This window comes from Epinephelus lanceolatus, chromosome 20 (genome assembly GCF_041903045.1).
Source record: "Epinephelus lanceolatus isolate andai-2023 chromosome 20, ASM4190304v1, whole genome shotgun sequence".
Classification (NCBI taxonomy): domain Eukaryota; kingdom Metazoa; phylum Chordata; class Actinopteri; order Perciformes; family Serranidae; genus Epinephelus; species Epinephelus lanceolatus.
In genome coordinates this window covers 20,718,884-20,742,219 of record NC_135753.1, presented here as the reverse complement: position 1 = coordinate 20,742,219, position 23,336 = coordinate 20,718,884, and the positions used below count along the sequence as shown (strand labels likewise).

The following is a 23,336-nucleotide window of genomic DNA, read 5'->3' as shown; positions in this document are numbered from 1 at the left end:
TAAACCTACTCCTGACAAAGCCCTGCATTTTCTTTTGCAGATTTTTTGAAAATTCGGTTAAAATTTGCACCCTATTTGGTTGGAAACTTATTTTTCTTACATCACAAACGTATTCCCAACATTTAATAATAAACCTAAGGGGTCTTCTTACTTCCAGCATCCTCCTTTAACCTCGCATTAGCCTGGCACGCACCAGCAGCCTGACAGCCTTGTTAACAAACTGCCTCCTGGGACACTGAGGAGTTGTGAATGGGCGGTGGGGGGGCGGGTACAGTCAAACAGACGCAGCTCTCCTGCTGGAGGAGCGCACAGAGAAAAGCGCAGTCCGATAGAGCAGCGGTGACGCTTTATCTTCCCTCACACATCTGAACGCACCAACACACACACAGCCTCGCTTTTCCACACACACCTTTACATATTATCAGGGGAGTTTTGCAGACATCGAGGAGTCTTTCATGAGAAAAGTCCACAAACTAAAGACAGAATGGATGCTTCACAGCTGCTGTTTCTGCTGCTGCTCTACGGATACCTGCCAAAAGTAAGTAACCGCTTATTTTATCATTTTTTAAAACATTTTATTTTAAAAAGAAAATGTCTTGTGTGGTTAGTGGTGAAGAGTCGGTTCACTTAAACTATTTTGTATTGACATTAAAGCCACTTTAAACACTGTGGAGGCGGAGGAGGACGGTAAACCTTTAATACAGACCAATTTAGATGAGTTTGGAAATCATGATCCAGCTGCTTGCTGTGCTGCTGTGTGAATTATGAGTCGATATGAATTTGATTTTTGCAGTTACTGATCCAACGTAAAAAAATGTTAAGCCCCTTTGTATTTAAATATATGACATATATACATATATATACATATATATATGTGATATAATTTGACATTGTTTTACAAGCCAGTTTAATTCATATTTTGTCTGAGGATGTCCTCAATTCATGATGTCTTCTCTCTCAGACGTATTTTATTCCATAATCTGAATTGGGATTGTTAGATTAAGAGTTTTTAGGGTCATTGCATACCAGGTGTTTGTCTGAGTTTAGCCACTTGTACATGCAGTCTGATGTCAGCAATCCCTTTGTGATAAAAAGTATAATTTTCTGCTGTTTTTTGCCTATTTTATATGTGAATAATTACCATAAAGAGCTGCTTACAGGTCTCATTTTAAGGGCAATTGGATAATTGGTTCATCAGAAGTCTTTTCAGTCAGAAAATTATATTATCACTGAAGGTGATGCTGCAATATTTTCAGTTTAATCCTGCTGAATTAGTATCTGGTGATTATACTGAAGCACATCTCATGAGCAACAAGGTTATGCCTCCCTCTAATCTCCCATGAGGTTCATGTACAGTCATTTATCGCTACTGAATTCACAGTGTTACAGTATATATTTGCATCACTCTCTCAGGGTTTGGATTATTGGTGGGGAAGCCTTTGAGCATTCAGTCACCGTTCAGTGCAGAAGAGCTTTGCTGCAAGGAATACTCTGTGCACATGAGAACATCTGTGGCTCTTAGTAATCTTGGGAGTTCAGTTTTGTCATTAGGCTTAGGCAGGTGTCATCCGCAGTTATGTCTTATTCTCCAGAAATGTTTTATCTCCATTAAGAAATGTCAGAAGTGCTCTGCTGCTGCTCCTCTCTCCCCGTACGCAACTCCTGACAGGGATTTATTTAACTTCTTATCTCTGACAGCCAGGTATCAGGGTAATTATCAGGAATGAACATTTTTCTGTTACAATTTCAGGAATATGTGACAGAAAATCAAGAAGAAGCCTAAATTTAAGAAGCTGGAAAAAAATCAGATTATGGTACAGGTTGTGTCCTTGGAGGGATTTTAGTAATCTGACTCTCACTATGATTTCCTTTAATGCCTGTGAGTGAAGCTCTTTCAAAGCAAAATAGACTTAGAACACTCGAGTGACTGTGTGAAAATGTCTTCCACCTCACCTCTGACAACTTTCAGATGTCTGGTCTGCCCCGAGGCTTTAAAAGATCAACCAGATACGTCATTTGTTGACATATTTTAGTGGCTCTTATGGGCACCAGTGTGGAAAACATCTTGCTGGTGTGCCCCTGGTGTGCTGCTCTCCTGTGCTTTCCACGGTCCTTGGCGACCGCTTTACAATAACACAATCTGACATGTTTCATCAATATATCTAGTGAGGAAATGTGACGTTGAGGGCAGCGCAGAAAATCCCATAAGTGGTTAAAAGAGCATGTTAGTGGCTGGCGTTATGTGTTTAACACAATACAGATGGGAGTAGAGGAGAGAGGAGTGTGGAGGTCGGACAGGAAAGACCTCTCTTTCCTGCCTTTTTCTAAACATTAAACCACCAAATAGAAACCAAATTAACATTTTAAACAGAAAATCATAGCTACCATGATTAATGTGAAAGCAAACAGCTAGCATGGCTCATTTAAAGTTCAAAATTAGAAGTTTTATTGGGAGTTATGTGTTGTGTTTGTGCAAAAGTGCTTGCAAATTCTTTGTTATCACTGGCTAGCTTCAAATAAGGCTGCACCATAAAACCTGAGTAACTGTGTCAGCTAGAAGTCTTAACATGTTAACACAAAGTAAATGTAAGCTGTACAAAAATGACATTTTAAAGTAATACCTCACGGCCCAAAATGACAATTTGTATATCAATTATTCACCCCCCATAATTTTTCCATAACTGCTTATCCTGTTAGGGGTTGTGGGGGGGCTGGAGCCTATCCCAGCTGACACTGGATGAGAGGCGGAGTACACCCTGGGCAGGTCGCCAGACTATCACAGGGCTGAGACATAGACAATACATTTGCAGATAATTTATAGTCACCAAATAACCTAACCTGCATGTCTTTGGATTTTTGGAGGATACAGAATATGAGTGTACAGATTAGCAGATGCTTTGTGCTGATTAAGATTTAACAGAAGTCTTTGGCACTTGAATATCAGAGGAAGATTTCTGTGATCGAGGGACATCTGAGCAGCAGCAGGATAAGTCCCCCCCATGGAGTCCAGACACTGGTGGTGGTAGCTGATGACTCTGAGGCTGCCGACTGCTTCAGCAAGAAAGAACTACGGCAGAGAAAGAATCACATTTAAAATGAGGAGCAGTGAGATGATAGGCTGACAGAGAAGGTGTGTTGCTGTGCTACTGGTTGATTGTGGATCAGCTGATGACTGAAATTGACCCTTCTTGAGTCAACTTTCACTAGACCCTCATTTGCATGTTCAGTACTTCCCAAAACACCAGCCTTTTCGCTAAAACCTTACTATGTATAACATAACTGAAAGTGAAACTTATCTATGCTTTAATGTCTCCACTGATAAAAACAGTTATTTTACCATACTGAACTGTTCCATCACTGCTTCAATCAGTTCATTTGTTTTAGTGTTGTGTCGTTCGCGAATGAATCGTTCAAACGAACAAATCTGTTGAGTGAACGTACTGAACTGAATCCCATCTGGAACTGATTTGTTCATTTCTCAGTTCACTTGAGCTCAGCAGCGAGCGCGCAGGCCGGGACTGCCTAAAGCGTGACGAATCACTCGGTGAAGGACGTAACCACCAATCCCTGAGTGATTCAAATCATTTCTTCTCAGCGAAACACTTTCATAGGGACCGTTTTCTACAAGCTAACGGCTAATGTAGCCAGGAGTCAAGCTACATGAACACAATCACACACCTCCCCATTGTTTAAAAAGACTTAGTTTCCAGATAAACTTAAAACGTTAGGCTGGCCAGTAATGAGACTCACCAGTGCAGGGCAGACGCAGCAGCAGCTCAGCCTTGTATCAGTTCAGTGAGCTGGACGCAGTACACAGTCAGGGCTCCTCCCGCCAAGCACTGAATGATTCGGTGAACGAATCTTTTGAACAAATCTTTTTAATGACCTGATTCTAGTGATTCAGTAACATCTAAAGAACTGCTTTGCCCATCACTAATTTGTTTGTGCTGTTGTGTGACTTTGGTGTTTTAAAGGGTTAGTTTGGATTCACTGAAGTCACACAATAACACAAAGTAACCAAGGCAGCAGAAGAGCAGCAGCTCCTGTGCTCAACGAGGTGAAATTATTGTTTGTGTCAATGGATTCTGGCTTTGAGGAGAGCGCTGATAAGCTCCCTGTGGAGAAATCTGTGCAACAGCAAGGTAATGTAATGTGTTTGGGAAACACTGAGCATACAACTGTATAACTGAGGCTTGTATTATAGACTAATGCTCGAGTTGTACAAGCTTGTTAACAGATTTTTTGATGTTGCTGTTGTTAAACACAGACCCCTACAACTTCAATTCATCATGAATTTTCTAGAGCTGTGCCTCTAGCTGGAATCCAAAGCACTCAAACAGGAATAGTTCCAGCACATAACTCGCTGTGTGTGCAATAAAGAAACAAGGTATGATGTGTTAATTAGTGAGCCTTCAGGTATGCATATATTTTAACATTGGACAGAGTCAGGTTTCCTGTTTTATTTTTGCTAAGATAAGCTGTTACGGCTTCAGCGTCATGCAGACATGAGAGTGATATAACACAACAATTTTCTTTAATACATATTTGGGAGATGCTATTATCCAGAGCAACTGACTCGATTTATTCCACTTTGCACACTTGCACACTGTCCTGCCATGTTTGTTTGGCTGGGAAAGTGTTTAATCTTTAAACCGAATGAACCCCGAGTTAAACAACATGAGGCTGAAGAGGCACATGCAGGATGTAGATGTTGCTCTCCAGTGAAGTGTAGGATGGGGATAAACACATTACTCTGCGTTGCGTGGCCACACACAGACACAAGCTCCTCATTTCATTTTCCTGTCCGCTCTCCTCGTTTTTTATTTGATCGTTATCTTGTACTCAAACAAAGCAAGACCGGCGGCCATTTGAAATGACAACAATCGCTAAAAACTTGGAGCAACAAGCCCGGCGGCCCTCGTGATGAGCTCTGTGCTAACAAAGTATCAAAGTTGGCAGGTATTTATGTGATGTTTTGCTCATGGAGACACTGTGTGTGTCCCTGAGGCTTTGCAGAGGCCCACTTATCATCAGCATAGTTTGAGACTGACAATTTGATTCATTGCCTGCTACAGCAATATCCATGGCTGTCCAAATTTCAGATAGGTAAGTTCTCTGCATCTCTAACTGGCAGGGACTTAATATTTGCCACAGTGAGTATAAATCACTGGGACAGGACCCTTCGACTCATCTCTTGTATCTTCATACATGAGTAAATGTACCCCACATTCAATCCCTCCCATAAATCACACACTCTGAACTCTTATGTCATCATCGGCCTCCCTCTTTGTGTATCTAGTCACATTTATTTTATGAATGAACTAATAAACTAATGAGCGAATGAAACGCAGCCCAAACTTGTTTCAATAAGTTTAAATAAGTTGTATATTTAGTCTTTTGGCCCCCCTCTCTGTAAAAACTTTTGCATAAAATAGCCTATCTACAAACAAACATGCACTCCCCCAGGCACTGTATGAAATTTTGGATGCAGTAATTGGCGCACCGCCTGCATCACAGAGCTCCAAATGTTGCTTTCCTCTCTGGGGTGACGCTGATGAAGGTCCTCATTAGGGCATCAATGTCCAGGCTGCCCAAAATATTGCCAGACTCTTTCGTGCCAGTCGTTTTTGACTCAATTGTTGCGTGTGTTTTTTGTGGGGGCATAATTTTTGTGTGCTGCAGCGCCAACAACAGCAGCAGCACCCCTGCTTCCTGCGGTAATGGCAACGTCCCACTTTCATATTTAATTAAAATGCCAGTTAACTTGAGTTTGGAAAAAAAACCCAATCTGTGCCTTAATTTTAAGATTTTTTTAAATTAAAATTAAGACTGGCACAATATATCAGATTTGTACCACATGATTATCTATATAACAATGTTGTCGCAATAATTTTAGAAAAACTGAAAAAAAAATTCTATTTGCCAAATTCATCTTGAAATTGAGATTTATTTATTGTGTGTCTTTTTCGCAGATAAATTAACACTAAGAATACAAGTGAAATACTTGGGTCTTTACGTAGATGAGTACATGAATTTTGTTCAAGGCACAACAGTCCTCTCTGAATTGGCAGGTAGAGCACTAGGGGGAGTTTTTGGTAAAATTAAGATACTCAAAGATATTGGTTTCCTTACATATACCAAACTTTTGCAGGCTTGTGTCTGTCCAGTCCTGGACTATGGGGCTGGGATCTGGGGTCATGGTAGCTATCCTAAGAGTGTAGCTGTACATTATCGGGCCATTTGATACCCAGTGAAGTCCGTTGGAAGGTTTGGGCTGCCAGATTATGGAATAGGTTACTCAATATGGATGATAATAGATTAGCAAAAAAAAAAATATTCAAATGGGATATACAACGGAATGGACCTTGGATAATGGACATGTGTGATTTGTTTTGTAAATATGGATATGAACAAGTATTCCTCAGAACAGAGACAATTGACATTGTAACTTTAAAGGAAAGGCTGCTTTATGAGGTTCAACAACAGTGGGCAGATGAGATTTGGAGTAAACCAAAGCTACGTACCTACCGTGAAATAAAATATGAGTACTTCACTGAAAATTATGTTCTGTATAACCTGTCAAAGAAACAAAGATCACTCTGTGCACAGATCAGAGCAGGCATTTTGCCACTTCATGAAACTGGGAGGTATGTAGGGTTGGAAGAAGACAGTCGAATCTGCCCAATGTGTGACCTTAAAGAAGTAAAAAATGAGTATCATTTTGTCTTGTACTGTCCTTTTTATTGGAAGATCTGCGAGGAGTTGTTTAGTAATACAAAGATTAAGGTAGATTGGATAAATGCGGATGATTCACAATGACGGACTTGGTTGTTTGAAAAAGAAATATTTGGACTGGCAAAGTATTTGGAGAAAGCTTGGGACATGAAAAAGGGAGCATTGTATCAGTAGATGTATAACTTTACTTTTGTACTGCTGTAAATTGGTTTTCTGTTGTTGTTATCAAATGCTTGACCAGCACGACTGGAAATTTAACTTATGTAATGAAATATGAAATGTATATTGTTATTTTGTTTTGCAAAGGTGTCATATAATCCTGTGGGGGATGGGCCACTAGGTGGCATGACACTAAAAAAAAAAAAATCATTCAAATCCATCCATTTCCATGTGGTAGAAAAAGTCTGTCACCATAACTGTGCAAAATCGAATAAAAGAAGTGTTTCACTTAATGTATAGTAAAAAGTCAACCACATGGCATTGGGAGACCAAGCAAGAATTTAATTTATTTACCATGTATTAGTAACATTATGCCACAACACCCCTAATTTAAACGTCCCACTAGAAACACCTTGAGTAGCATTTTTCGGTCTTATATTACGGCAGACATTTTGACTTGTCAAAGGAAAAGCACAGTATTTATTCAATGATTTTGCATAACCACTTATCCTGCTGGGGGTCACGGGGGGCTGGAGCCTATCCCAGCTGACACTGGGCGAGAGGCAGGGTACACCCTGGACAGGTCACCAGACTATCACAGGGCTGAAACATAGAGACAGACAACCATTCACACTCACATTCACACCTATGGACAATTTAGAGTCACCAATCAACCTGCATGTCTTTGGATTTTTGGAGGAAGCCAGAGTACCCTGAGTAAACCCAGGCTGACATGGGGAGAACATGCAGGCTCAGCACAGAAGGACTCCCCCACCCCAGGGTTCAAACCAGGAACCCTATTGTTGTGAGACGACAATGCTACAGTGCTAACCACTGCGCCGTCCTAATACATAGAGTATATAATATGACAGATGGCTCTTTTATATTCAATTGTCTTAGGAAGCCATGACACTGTGATGGTGTGTCAGCATGCACAACAGCAGAAACCTGAAACCGGAGCAGCAATATGGCATTGAGCCATCATTAATTTTAATATTTACAGCTGTGCTTTTGCAACCAAATGTCTCAAAATTTCGCTGTGTTTCATTTAAGCATTATACTGCTTTTACAAAGCATCAGCAATACCTGCAGGCTCAGTTATTTCAATGAGGCAAAGGCGTCTTTGCAATACATTGGCCGGCACTTGGTAATAGAAATGTCCACGTTTGTGATTCTCATAAGCCTAACTATTATTGCTACTGCTACTAATGTCGGAATAAAGAAATCACACAAGCTGAACAGCACAACAATCTAAGTAAATATTAACTGCAATTGCTTGTATGAGATTTTACAGTAAAATATTAAGCTAGCAATAAGATCCCAAGAATATATTTGCCAATATGTGAGTGAACCTATATACATATAAATCTACCTATACAGACCTATATGACATATTTAGTGGATTTATTGCATTTCATTTCTATTCATTATTTTATTTATTATCCAATGTATTAATCTTTTCTGTCTTCTAAGGTAAACAACCAGAGTTTTATTACTGCTACCAAACCACGGATCTATTTTCTTGCTGTTGCTTTTAGCCACTAGGGAGCAGCTGAACAAGCTAAAAGTTGATGCAGCTAATATCTTTTATCATTTCCAATCCAGTAGACATGGAAAACATTCATGTGGAGTCACGTTTCTGGACACCTGAGAAATGTAAGTCCAGTATTTACCCTCCTTTTAACTTTGTGTCCAACAACCCCTGAGGGAAATATCTCTTTAGCTTCATTGCTCCACTAGTTCACTAGTTTGCATTAGCCGCTAACTCAGAGCTCTCCGACTATAAACACCTGCCTGCTGCAACTGGAAACAAGGTTATTAAGAGTAGTGAAGCAAAATAGTAAAGTAAAAGGAAAAAGTAGGAACATTCTGCATAGTATATCTTTAACAATACCGCGATAATACTGGTAACTCTTATAACTTTGCTCAGTATAATCATGATACTGAAATTTTTCCGTACATTTCATCTCTCCACACAGTTAAAAACTCACTTACAGACCAGTTTGTACATGTGGAATATTATATTCTCTGTTTTAAGTTTACAGAGATCACAAAGTATTACCTTTCCCTCTGAGGGGCTTCTGGACTCAAATCCTCCCTTGAGTTCTCTGTTGCTACGTTGCCCGACAATCAATTGCATGTTAATCAAAAATAAGGTTACCAAAGGGTCTGGCGAACAAGAGATTTCCTCCTCCGTCCCTGTTGCTGTGCTCAGATAATGTTAGCAGATGAATCTCCTGCCTCCCAGCCAGAGCTGCTGCTATTACTTCAGGATATGTTGGATTTTTGTGCTGTAATCAGTTGCAGGCAAAGACTCCTGTGAGCAAAGTTCTGTAGCTTGTGATAGTGTCAGGACGACCTCATCCACAGGGGGGGAGAGTGAGTGAGTGAGTGAGGCAGCGAATGAGCCTCAGAAATGTTGTGGGGAGAAATGATAGAGGTGTGACATGTTTTGTACTGTATGCAGTGCCTTCATTTTCATATTTCCCATGAATGTTGTTAACCTACAGGTAGCTGTTGCCCTTGATGTAGTGTTTTTGTAATGCATACAAATCAACAGTAGCTTGTTTGGCTTTAATGTAGCTGCAGCAGCACAGCGAATCAGTTACCTTTACATTGAGCCAAATCTTTAAAGCCACTGTGTGGATTTAAAGGTCTCCTTCAGACATGTTTTAGGAATATTTAAAGTATTGTGACTGACTCTGACTCCAGCCCTGCAGTAACCTCTTTCCCTCCAGTGCTAGTTACCTGACCTTCACCACCCACCTCACCTGTTCCCACTTTCTCTAATCAGCCTAGGTGTATATACCAATTAATTTACTCCAGTTCTCTGTCAGTTTGTCAAAGTTGCTACACTACATTGTTGTTTCATGCTGTTGTTTTCTGGACACCTGTACGAACACCTGCAAATGCATGTCTCTCTACCTGACAGTAAGCTGAACTCTTAAACTACTGATAAACGATCTGCACTTGTGTCTTTCTCCTGTTGCTTTACACTCCAGTAGTAGTGACAACATGCATCATTCAGCTCGAACATCAGTGACAGAACAATTAAAAAGCACATTTTGGAGTAAAAATTGTGTATGACTCCAAATGGTGGTAAAACAAAAATCCCTGGGAGAAAGAAACACTCAATGATACTTCCAGAAACTGCCCACACACTCTGACTGCATGGGGCCGGGCATTGTCCCGCACCAGGAGGAACCCAGGGCCCACTGCACCAGTGTAACGTCTGACAATCGCTCTGAGCATTTCATCCTGGTACCTAACAGCAGGCAGGGTACTGTTGGCTTTGACATGGAGGTCTGTGCGACCCTCCAAGGATATGCCTCCCAGACCATCACTGACTCTGGATGATGTTACAGGCAGCATAACGGTCACCACGGCGTCTCCAGACTCTTTCACACCTGTCACATGTGCTCAGTGTGAACCTGCTCTCATCTGTGAAGAGAACGGGGTGTCAGTCGCAGACCTGCCAGTTCTGGTGTTCTCTGGCAAATGACAATGGTGCTGCATGGTGCTGGGCTGTGAGCACAGGTCCCACTAGAGGGCACTGGACCCTCATGGAGTCTGTTTCTGACAGTTTGGTCAGAAACATGCACACCAGTAGCCTGCTGGAGGTCATTCTGTAGAGCTCTGGCAGTGCTCCTCCTGTTCCTCCTCCTCACACAGAGGAGCAGATACCGGCCTTGCAGCTGGGTTGATGCCCTTCTATGGCCCTGTCCAGCTCTCCTCATGTAACAGCCGGTCTCCTGGTGTCTCCTCCATGTTCTTGAAACTCTTTGTGATCGCACGTATGGATGTGCCATCCTGGAGGAGCTGGACTACCCGTGCAACCTGATTGGGCTGCAAGTACCGCCTCATGCTACCAATAGTGACATGGACACTAGCAGAACACAAAGCTAGAGAAGAATCAGCCAGGAAGAATGAGGAGACCGACTGTCTGTGGCCACCACATGTAAAACCATTCCCTTTTTGCCTCTCCATTGCACCTGTTGTCACTTTCATTTGCACCAAAGCAGCTGAAACTGATTCACAATCACTTGGGCTTCCTAAATGGACAGATTGATATCCCTGAAGTTGAACTGACTTGGTGTTACACTCTGACGAGTCACAAACAAATATTGTGTCTGACGTTGTGCTGCACCATCTGCTCCTTGCAGAAATCCCATTTTGTGCTGATGTTTGTGTGCTCTCAGATATTCCTGCACAAGCAGACATCCCAAAGCACAGCAGGCGGTGTAGATAGTGTGCTTACTCCTTGTTGTAAATGACAAACAAAGCGTACTTCTGGGGTTATTCTGCCTCATTACATTGAGTCATTTCACCGCCATGCATATGCTGAAGGAGAGAAGTGCTATTTAAATTAATGATGGTGTGTTCGTCCTGTCTGAGGTGAGCAGTGTGCTACAGACTGCTGTTTACAACTGTGTGAGGTTTACTGGGAGCTCAACCCTGGACTAAACATGGCATCTGTGGATGATTGATGGGGATTATTTTGTGTTTGACAGCAGAGGGGTGGTGAAGGCTCTCACGAAGACATCTATAAGGACCAATTATCAGAACATGAATTGTACAGTTGTTAATATATTATGTGTTTTTTGGCTTTATCGCTCCTCTCACTGTGACCTTTACTGCTTTGAGTCTTGTAGCTCTGGTAGCAGGGTGAAGCTCTTCACCGAGAGTTCAAGAATACACTCTCTCTCTCTTCATCTCCGCTGACCTTCTCAAGCTCCTCGCTGCTCGTCTTACACATTTTCATTGACCCAGCGGCTCTGCGCTGGTGGCTGTCAGCCCGCATTTTTCAGCCTTTGTTGACACAGATGAACAATCGTGGTAGATTACTCAGTGGCTCCCCCCTCGTTTCCTAATCCATTTGCATGATAGCATCTATTTGCCAGGCAAGAGGGATTTCAGACATAGAGAACATTTCTGTGTATTATTAGCTGGGGGTTCAGTCTAATCGGAAAACATAAAAGGCCATAGCTACGGGAATGTGATAAAAGGAAATGTGAGGTAGAATAGTCACCTGTCTGCTGAACTCAGCCTCACTAATTACAACTTCTTTCAGTGTCTAATTGCAGTGTGATAAATGCATATTCAGTACTCGACACCTAAATGTGCTTTCTGCCTCCTCCACAGGTGTCATCAGTGCAGATGTGCGATGTGATGAACGACATCAGACTGGAGAAAGAGCGCTGTGAGAATAGCACCTATGGGAACGTCACTTCAGGTCATTCTCGAAAACACATTTTCCTCTCTCTGTTTAGGGTGTGCAGGAGGCTATTTAGCGGAAATGGGAAACAGCATGAGTAAATAAATGGAGAGGTAAGGTGATACAGTGTGGGAGTTTATAGATAAAGCGTCATTATAGCTGGCTGAAATACAGGCCGCAGTTTCTCCAGAGAAATAGTTGGATTATGCCGACTTCACTTTAGATGGCTCTTACAATCACGCCTCACTTCAAAGTAAAGAGTGCATATATGTACACCGCGTTCCAAATTATTATGCAAATGATATTTTTCTCTGATTTTCCTAAATAGTCGATGCAAATGACAGTCAACATAATTTTCAAGTCATCAACTGTTAAAGTTTAATTCAAATGTTATTGAACAAACCTCCCAATGAAAACAGTATTTTTTTCAAAAATAAAAAACTTAAAATGCACTGTTCCAAATTATTATGCACAACAGAGTTTCAACACATTTTCTAGGTTGTAAAGAACTGAAAATAGTCATTTGTTGAATTTGCAGCATTAGGAGGTCATATTTACTGAAATCAAAAGCTATTTCAATCAAAAACATCTTAACAGGTCAAGTTACATTTTAACATAGGACCCCTTATTTGATAGCAGCTTCACAATTCTTGCATCCATTGAACTTGTGAGTTTTTGGAGAGTTTCTGCTTGAATTTCTTTGCAGGATGTCAGAATAGCCTCCCGCTGCTGTTTGGATGTGAACTGCCTCCCACCCTCATAGATCTTTTGCTTGAGGATGCTCCAAAGGTTCTCAATAGGGTTGAGGTCAGGGGAGGATGGAGGCCACACCATGAGTTTCTCTCCTTTTATGCCCATAGCAGCCAATGATGCAGAGGTATTCCTTGCAGCATGAGATGGTGCATTGTCGTGCATGAAGATGATTTTGTTTCGGAAAGCACGGTTCTTCTTTTTGTACCATGGAAGAAAGTGGTCAGTCAGAAACTCCACATACTTTGCAGAGGTCATTTTCACACCTTCAGGGACCCTAAAGGGGCCGACCAGCTCTCTCCCCATGATTCCGGCCCAAAACATGACTCCACCACCTCCTTGCTGACGTCGCAGCCTTGTTGGGACATGGTGGCCATCCACCAACCATCCACTACTCCATCCATCTGGACCATCCAGGGTTGCACGGCACTCATCAGTGAACAAGACTGTTTGAAAATTAGTCTTCATGTATTTCTGGGCTCACTGCAGCCGTTTCTGCTTGTGAGCATTGGTTAGAGGTGGCCGAATAGAAGGTTTATGCATAACTGCAAGCCTCTGGAGGATCCTACACCTTGATGTTTGCGGGACTCCAGAGGCACCAGCAGCTTCAAATACCTGTTTGCTGCTTTGTAATGGCATTTTAGCAGCTGCTCTCTTAATCCGATGTATTTGTCTGGGCAGAAACCTTCCTCATTGTGCCTTTATCTGCACGAACCCGTGTGTGCTCTGAATCAGCCACAAATCTCTTAATAGTACGATGATCACGCTTAAGTTTTCGTGAAATATCTAAGGTTTTCATACCTTGTCCAAGGCATTCAACTATTTCACGCTTTTCAGCAGCAGAGAGATCCTTTTTCTTTCCCATATTGCTTGAAAATGGTGGTCTGCTTAATAATGTGGAACATCCTTCTTCAGTAGTTTTTCCTTTAATTGGGCTCACCTGGCCAACTAATTATCACAGGTGTCTGAGATTGATTTGAGTGATCCAAAGAGCCCTGAGACACAATACCATCCATGAGTTTAATTGAAAAACAAAAAATTTAATCTTTATGACACTTAAATACAATTTGCATAATAATTTGGAACGCGGTATAGTCAATTGAAGGATGGTGTTTCCACTCAGGGCTGGGTGGGTGTGACCTTGCTTGACTGACACATCCCAACTCCCAGTTTTCTTGCACCTTTTAGGGCGGGACAAATTACGCTTTTGTCATTTTCTATTACTATACAGATTTTGGGTGACTCCCTTGTTCACTCATACACTATTCCAGAAAAGACATGCAATCATTTACTCTGTAGCAAGGTGGAAAGACTGCGGAGAAATCATGAAAAAAGATGCTCCTTTGAACTCCAGAACATGAGCCTCACATTTTAAAATTTTCTTCAGTGTCAAAGTAATCCAGCTGTCTGTATATCCACGGGTACGCTGCAGACACAAACTGCTAATAGCTAATTCAGCATATTTTTAATGATGCTAAATGTCAAAAAATGTCAGCAAAGATATTAAAGTTCCACCCAAGACATGTTTTGAAGCATGTAAAAAGTACTCTGCTATGATTAATATCTTGTTTAACATGGTTTTCCCACATGATATTTAATCTTCTCCACTGAGAAATTCTGGATATGGCCTCCGCCACACCCACCAACCTCGCTTGCGCTATGTTAAGGAGTGAATGAACATTGCACCAGAGAGATTCAGTCAAATATTTTTGAGTTTCAGTCAAATTTAGACTCAGATAAAGAGTCTGTTGAGCACCATAATTGGCGACAAATTGAGAATCAGTATGGTATGTAGCATCTTTTATTTGTTTATGTTGTTTGTTAGCTTGTTAGGTTATAACTGGCAGTGACTGACACAGCGTAAACGGTTGTAAATATATACAATAATATCTGCTATGATGTCAGTGTGTTCACGTTATCACATTGTTATTGCGTAACTATATACCAGAGGTCTAATCAAAGTTCATAGAAAGACATCTTCCATCTTGCTGAGATTTTTAGATTACCCATAAGTCTGCTCTGAGCTCTAGTATTAGACAGCGATTGCTTCCATATTAGTGATGTACCAAACCTAGCTTGCCCGGCGTACATTCAGTAAACGATTATGAAAACACCTCTTTTGCGACAGACTTTGCACAGACACAAGTCAGAATAGTCAGGGTCAGACATTTGAGGGAATATATATGGAAGAAAAACATATTTTGAGTGGAGGGGGACTTTAACGTTTTTACGTTTCACTATCTCTATCTCACTGCTCTATGATGAGTAATAAATTGAGATTTTGGACATTTATGAATCATCATCATTTTGTGTCATCACTGACAGGTGAAGTGTCGCATCAGAATAATTGAAAAACAGCTTTGTGAGTGTGTAGAGCCATCAAAGCTAGTAAGGATGGACTTTGTCATGATGGACATGACACATGACATTTGACACATTTACATGCACAAAACATTCAGTTTTTTGCCCTTATTCCGAAAAATACAATGTTTCTACTAAGCTGTTTTTATGGCTAATGAAAATGAATATTCTACTAATATTCCTGTTTAACTGCAGCTGTGCATACTCTGATTAATGTGCCCTAACATGTCATTTATCACGTCAAAATATGGAACAGTAGAACAGCTGAAGCCACTTGTCATTTTGCTTCTTTACTTGGTAAAGTCTTCTTTCATTCCTTTAGCCACCCATTTGAAAAGGCCAGCATTAAGATAATTGCACATATCCAAAAACCTGCTGATATCTAGATCTTTTATAATGTTTAAAGTATGTGTGTTTCTTCTCCCTACCAGAAATAGGGTATTTTCTCTTTGGAACGCATGTCCACTTCAGCACTGCAAAGTGTTGGCTAGCTGGTTTGTGTCCAACGTGCAGAGCCGACCATAAACAGTTTGTGTGTTTCAAACTGAAGTAGCAACCTTAGCTGAGACATATATTCTAAATGGGCTGTGAACATATCACTTCTAAAACTCGAAAAATATTGGCATATCCCTCAGAAAATGCTATCAAATTTAGAATATTGTCATATTTGGAATGACAGTGGAATATTAGTGTGTGTGTAAACACAGTCATTGTAAGGTCAAAGCATGAAGATAACCTTGCATATGATGGGATTTTAACTAAATACTCCCACGCAAAGTCACAAAAACACGTGATAACGTCATTGTCTGTCATAGTGATTAACGTTAGAGTTGAACACACACTGGCTCACCCACTGTGTCTGCAGCAGTAAGTGGATATATAAAGTATATACAGAGTCCGACCTCGAGTCTGGATGAACACACCTCAGTAAGATGGCCATCATTTAACTTGCTATCTCCATTTTGTCTCATTTTAATAAAAAATCACTGCACATACTGTACATTAAGTGAATATGCATGAACTGTGCGCGTGGAAACAGCTCTCCTCCTTATCTCTGCCATTACTCTCTACTTCCCTATCTGCTTCCTCAACAGGAAGGTAGTGCGCGCTGCTCTCACAGGTCACGTCCCTAATAAATGAATTAGTGTGCGCGTTTGTGAGAAACCATACGTTCACTGCCTGCAGTTATGCAACATATTAAATATAGAGATTGTCCAGCAATTCCACGACTTCCTTGAAACAGAACAGTCATAAAAATTTCTTGACAGCTCATGTCCTCTGGTGTGCAGCGTTAATGTAGCGCTACACACACACACACACACACACAGTTCATTGTACAGATTCAAAGATGTTCTGAAGAAGCTGTCTGCACTCTGAATTGTTTATAAGCGTGCTTTTATCGGTTTTTCAACCTCAGATCAATATCTGTCAGAAATGGTTCATCACTTGTGTTTTTGTCATTTCAGATTCTGTGCTCAGTGCTGTGACTTGTATTGTGATTGCACATATAGGCACAAAAAACTGTCTTCCTAATGGCATGTGTGTGTTGATGCCACGATAGATGCTATGTCAGAGTATATTATGGAGTTCATTTGGAGGTTGACATTGTTAGGTTGTGTCTAACCAGTCACCACAGACCTAAATGACTGAGGCCCTGTCTACATGCATACGGATATTTTTAAAAACAGATATTTTCCCCCTCCGTTTAGAAAAAAATCTGCCCACATGGCCTTCATTTTACAAAATATCTCCAAAAACACTAGAGTACAAAAAAAGTTTCCAAATGCTCACCAAAGAATTATCCCTCCATCTGCTGATCTAAAACTGTTATGGACCCCAGACACTGAGGTGGATGAAATAACATTAGGTGCAGCAGATGTCTTCATTTGTCTGTGAAGTGGTGCAGCAGCACTAAGTTAAAGTGTAAAGAAGTTAGAATCAGCAGTGTTGACAAAACTTAAACAAACTGGTAGTTTAAGCCGCATTTCTCTCAGTACGGTACAGTTCAGGTATATGTGCTTTTTTCCCGTTTCCACTGTGAAAAGTTGTGGATGGTACCAATGGAACCGTTCTGTACCATCCCCATTTTTGGTCCCCCCTCTGTTGGGGTACCTAGCACACAGATCAGGTACTAAAAGGTGGAGCTGTGAACACTGCAGTCTGTTGATTGGTCAATAGAGGACGGTCACTCTGCTCAGTTGGGCTGAGTTGTGGCTGGTTTTGAAGCTCATGTAACCACTGTTGATACCGTGGAGAGTTTATTAGTAGACTGTAACTATAAAATGAAAGGATGTTTTGCTGCCTCTTGCAGCAGCTGCAGTCGGAATAAAACATTTACTTGTAATGTTCCTCGACGCACGAGTTGATGACGTGAATCCATCAGCACAACTTAAATTCCATGTGTCAGCTTTGACCATTACTTTAGTTTTTATATGACAGCATAAGTGGATTTCCGAGCATTTATATGTATTAATTATGACTGGATTATGTGAACTGCATATATTCCGAGCCTCACTCGTCTTGGAATGTCAGTCTACAGAACACTGAACCCCTGAGCTTGCCTTCGAAGGACTAAATGCACAAACCCGCTATTTTTAAATATCCCATGGAGAGATGCTCTCACTGCAGCCTGTTTTATTTTGTCCTGAAAATGTGGGCGTGCAGCCTCGTTCTGCGGACGATAAACGAGGTGCAGACTTCCATCTGTGTCACTGGTAATGAGGAAATAAATTGAGTGCTGGACGGAGCAGTGAGTGACAACAACCCCACCCACATTTAAGAGAACTGTTTGCTGTGGAAACGCTTGGGATTCATTACCATGTCTGAAGGGTTACTGTTGGTTCCAGAGGTACCATACCGTTTTTTATTTGCACATACATGTGTATAGAGGAGACAGGCATTATTGTTTCTGGTGCATGCTCATTACACAAAGCAACAATTGATATGCACAAACTGAGGAAATGACATCATTGTTTTCCAAATGCTTCGTTTTACATGTCCACATCAATACACACTAACTGGAGTTTTGAAAAGTCTGCACCTTTAAAGTCTTTTTAAAGACATCTGATCAGTTTTAGTGTAAACTCTGTTTGGGTGTGGACGGGAGGCCAAAATGTAGAGAAAATATACATGCAGACAGGGCCTGAATGTCTTCAAACCAAATTTAAAGTGGATAATGAAAACTTGAGATTGTTTGTGTTCCTCTTTATCTGTGAAAATGAAGGAATGCAATTTTATTTGATAAAGTTGAGAATGAAGATAGATCAACTCTTGTGCCACATTTATACCATAACCATCCTATCTATAATAAGTTTTCTATCCCTGAATTAAAACTGAAAAAATCAGTGTGTGTGTGTGTGTGTGTGTGTGTGTGTGTGTGTGTGTGTGTGTGTGTAATTGGGTGTCATGTTAAGCACATGATCTAATTTTGTCCTTGCAGCCTGCATGTGTGTATATGTATGTGTGAGTGATGCCATGTTAATGCTATTGTCTCCTCCTGGCAGGTTGCCAAGGCATGTGGGACATCATCGCCTGTTGGCCTTCAGCCAGAGTCGGAGAGGTGGTTACAATAAGCTGCCCCACTTACTTCAGTTACTTCAGCGACGAGCACAAAGGTAAACACATCTTCCCTCACTTAACGTAAATACAACATGCATGAGGAATATTTTCTCTGCTTTGCCTTTAATCAAAACTGGATAAACATTCCAGAGTGAAATCATTTCAAACTCCAGCTTGAGAACAAGAAAATGACAGTGTTCATAATTTAAAATATCTGTAATTTAATCATGTTGTGTTAGCAGAGTAATTTAATTGGAGGCCAACAACCCTGTAGGTGCCAACGCTGGACCTTGTGCTGTCATTTGCTATCAGCTCTGGGCCAGTCAGCACATTCATATGTTTTCATTTATTCTCATTTTTTATAGCTGTGGGTATTTTGATATTTAAAAGTGTATTTGCATACAGTCAAGCCTTTGGGTAGATAGCGAAGGTTTAATGTGATGCTCGCATACAAATGGACATTTTAACGTCATCAAACCGGTGGTTTTTCTATTACCTCCTGCAGACATCGGAAAATGATTAGAAACCCTGCAGAAAGCTCACGGCAAACAATATTAATTCATAAATAGTATTATTACATCGTTGATATTTACAAGAATGATACGTAGAGTTTCAGAACTCTTTTTCATTTGTATAATATTCTATCAATGCAAAGAGCGAGAAGAATAGACCACCCTCCTAATCTACACCAGTGCTTTACCCACAATGCTCTGGGGGGAAAAAATCATCCACAATAGCGCTGACCTTCTGAACTACTGTGGTGCATTAAAAAAAATCAGACAGATATTGGGAGTTCTTCAGCTACCCCAAACCCAGGATCACAGTTGATCCAGGTTACTGTAAACAGTATGCGGCATTTACAGGAGCCAGATTTAAAAAATGTACATGTAAACTGAGTCGCAGCTTACAGTCAGAGTCTAAGCAAACAAGGAGGAATTCAGTTTATCCTTTAACCTTTATTTTGGAACAAGCGCAGGCAGAGAGGGGGGGAGGGAGAGCGATGATTCACTAACCAAAGATAAGGAAGAGAAACATTAGAAACATTTTTGTGTTCTGTTGAATCACCTTTTGTCCCTGTACCAGGAGCTTTGAAAATGTTCCTCGTCAGTTTCCTCTGCTTCATTAACAGGGCTTCATTTTCTTCTTGGCTCATTTTAGATTACCAAGGATGTTTTAATCTTGTAAATGGTCCCACTGAATGTCTTTTGCATTTCAACTGTTTGCCTCCCATCCTTTAAAACCTTGTGTCCTTGTTTGTCGCTCTGCTGCATCAACTCTTAACTCGCATTTGTGCTGTGATGGTAGGCGATTTGAGGGAGGTAGTGTTGGAACATCTTATTAGCAAACTGACCAAAATACGTCCTCCTTGTTAAACTGCCATCCCTCTCCATCTCAGGTGCGGACCCATGGCTCTAACTGACATAACTGTGTGTCTATTTTAACCTGTGCAGCATTTGTAACACTGGTTTAGCGACCAGGAAACTCACAGACCAATTGCATGTGTTAAATCATCTCGCAGCTACTCAGCCAATCAGATGTGTGCATTCTGATAAGCACTGCAACTGGAGTTAGTGAGGTTAACCCACGGGCGAGATAAGACAAGAGACAACAGTCGTAGAAATAACAGTCAGAGAAAAGTAATTCATGGCGTGCTCTAAAGAGAGACAGGTAGATGCGAATGGACAGACTCTTACATGTTGGCAGGTCAAAACCATGTCTCATCATATGTTCTGAGACCATGGGGATTATTAAAAGCAATTATGTGAAGCACTACTGTGATTCAAAGCACAGAACATCCCCTGAGCAAACATACTCACTCAGATCCAAACTGAGGGCACAGAAAATAAAATAGTTGGTATGGGATTGAATCATAATGCAAGTTAGACATTAGAGGAGCTGCTGGCAGCTACAGGTTTGGTTTAGGTGTTTGTGTTGGCATGAAGAGGCAACTGTGGGTTAGCACAGATGCTACAATAGCATCACTTGTGTCAAAACTGAAGAGTTTTTCTTCACTGAATGAAGAGCAAAGATTGGCACTGAAGGCTTTTCTTAATGGAAAGGTTGTTTTCACGCTTCTGCTGACTTGCTTTGGTTGATCTGATTGGTTCAAGATAGCCAGTGATAGATGGTGACGGACAGATAATCCATGCAATCACCTGCCAAGTATGTTTGGAAAGTGCCTGCCCTTTTCCAAACAGTTTTCATCGACAGCACTGGATACAGCTTTGGACGTGGGGCCCTGGTCGAAAGTTGTTCAGTGGGGCATGGAGCCAAAAAAGTTTGGCTTCCTGAGTATAAAATTACCAGAATCTTTCATGTCTTGGGGCCCATAGATCAAGTGCAGTGGAGACTTTCACCAGCCAAGTGGCTAACTCCCAGTTTGGCATTCTTCTTTGATGGATATAAAAATGATTTAATCGTGCAGCTCTTCCAGACCTTATCGTTATTGGACTGTATTGATCAAATCCAGATAGTGAAAGGAGTCATTTTGTGAGGGTTGTGATGCTAAAAAATGTATCAACTGATTTACAAACATCTCTTTCCCAATGTGAGTCTATGGGAAAACGTCTTCTTGGGCTCTATGACATCACGTGACAAACCTGGACGTTGTGATTCCACATTTTGCCTCTATGTTAAATTGGCTTCAAAGCTTGCTGCTGCTCCTGGGGGCATGGAAACAAACTATGTGGCACGTTGGGTTACATCAACTTCTCCTCTCAGACTATCAAAACTTTTGCTGCCTCAGCAACCTGACCCAACAACCAGGGAATTATTTTCTGGCTCAGTGTAACACAAGCGTTTTCATTCATGACTCTGTCGCCTTCATGAATGAAAGGAAATGAAAATGGCCCTGACATCACCAGTGATCTGCGTACACGGTGCCACATTTATGAATCAGTGTATCTAATGCTTCACTGTGTTGTACAGTGGGTAGAAACTTTCAGTTAGTGATGTCACAGCAGATTACGTCTGCTTCTGCCTTCAAAATGCGATTGTGAGAACACGGTTTCTAGGTTAATGATAGCTGGACATTGCCTTCTTCTATGCCTTTCATTTAAACTGATTTCATTATTCTGCATATTAACATTTTAACTTGGGCTATCAATTGATTAAAATATTTAATAGTTATTAATCGCATGATTGTCCATACTTAAATCGATATTAATTGGACATTTCTTTTGTTCTCGTATCTTAAAGGGATATTTTTCAAGTTTTTAATACTCTTATCAACATGGAAGTGGACAAATACGCTTGCTTTATGCAAATTTATGTTTATTGTTATTGCAACAACCCAAAACAACGACAAATACTGTCCAGAATATTCTCCAGAATAACCTCAAAGATACTGCATGCTCAAAATATATGCTGAACCATGGCAAACTCAGGCCCTCCCTAGTGTAGTGGTCAGAGCATTTGTCTTCTATGCGAAGGTCCAGAATTCGAGTCCTGCTGGGGTCGACGTCAGCAAAGGCATGCGGACGCAAGAGGTTCCCCCCACCGAATCAAACGGGATTAGATTCCTTAAGGAGGCTTCAGGATAAGAGAGTAACTCTGGAATCTGAGCCAAGTCTTCAACGAAGGTGCGTCTCAAGCCTGTTGTAGACGAGAGGTTCCAGACATAAAAGCGGATTCATGGCAAACTCAAGGCCAACAAGCAACAACACAAAGACATACCTGAATGATTTTGACCTGAATGTAACATTTCTTAGTGATACAAACACAATGTAATGTCCAACTTCACTCCTGTAAAGGTTAGCTAAATATCCCCTTTTTTTTTAAAGCATCTCGATGTACTCCAGTGGTAACTCAATTCCTATCAACAGCAAATTCAAATAACTCTGGTCTTGTCGAGAGAACCATCTGGCCGAGCTTTGAAGCTGAACATGCCTTTGGTTTTCCGTTTCTGCTCATGGAGGTTTGTTTCTGCTTGCAGCCACACGTTACTGCTGCATCACTTCCTGATTTCCCAAACTACGGGGTTGGCAGAGGGTCATCATCACAGAAAGCACATGCATTAATCGTGCATCAAGAAATTGTGGCATTAAAAGGAATTTGCATTGACTCGTTATTAATGTGTTAAATTTGACAGCTGTAATTTTAACATTAATTCTCCTGAAAATGTCACTTTTTTTTTTTACTTAGCGCTGCCTCTCTCAGATCAACATCATATTTTGGATAACTGTGTAAGTGTCCTGCTGAAAGTGACCAATGACATGCTCTTCATAGTGAATTGTGTTGACCTGGTCCTCCTCATGTCACCTCCTAAGTAAAGTATGTGATCTGATTAGCATTTAAGTGGTTTAACTCGTGAGAACACTGCCAAATAAAAAGGACCTTTCCTTGTTTATTTGCAATGCATGCATTCATCAGTGCAGTCACTCTCTTTGCATTTAAATTAGGCTTGGGCAGTGTCTAATTTTTAATACCTTTATACCTGCCCTGAAATTTTACCAGATAGTTCATTGGGAATTTAAAACCCGAGGACAGGCATTAAAAAGCCAGTCTGATGGTCCTGTTTGCTAATGTGGGTCAAATAAAGGCATCATTTTTAAACTGA

The 23,336-nt window shown here is 41.0% G+C and overlaps 1 protein-coding gene across 1 annotated transcript in view; it reads left to right on the top strand.

Annotated features, from left to right (window-relative positions):
• The first annotated feature begins 253 nt into the window (after positions 1 to 253).
• Positions 254 to 23,336, top strand: part of vipr1b (vasoactive intestinal peptide receptor 1b) — a 67,735-nt gene continuing 44,652 nt past the window's right edge. The window contains exons 1-3 of the mRNA XM_033638162.2: positions 254 to 538; positions 12,037 to 12,127; positions 18,724 to 18,834. Coding sequence (XP_033494053.1) covers positions 485 to 538; positions 12,037 to 12,127; positions 18,724 to 18,834 — 256 coding nt within the window. The 5' untranslated portion in view covers positions 254 to 484. The remainder of the gene's footprint in view (positions 539 to 12,036; positions 12,128 to 18,723; positions 18,835 to 23,336) is intronic.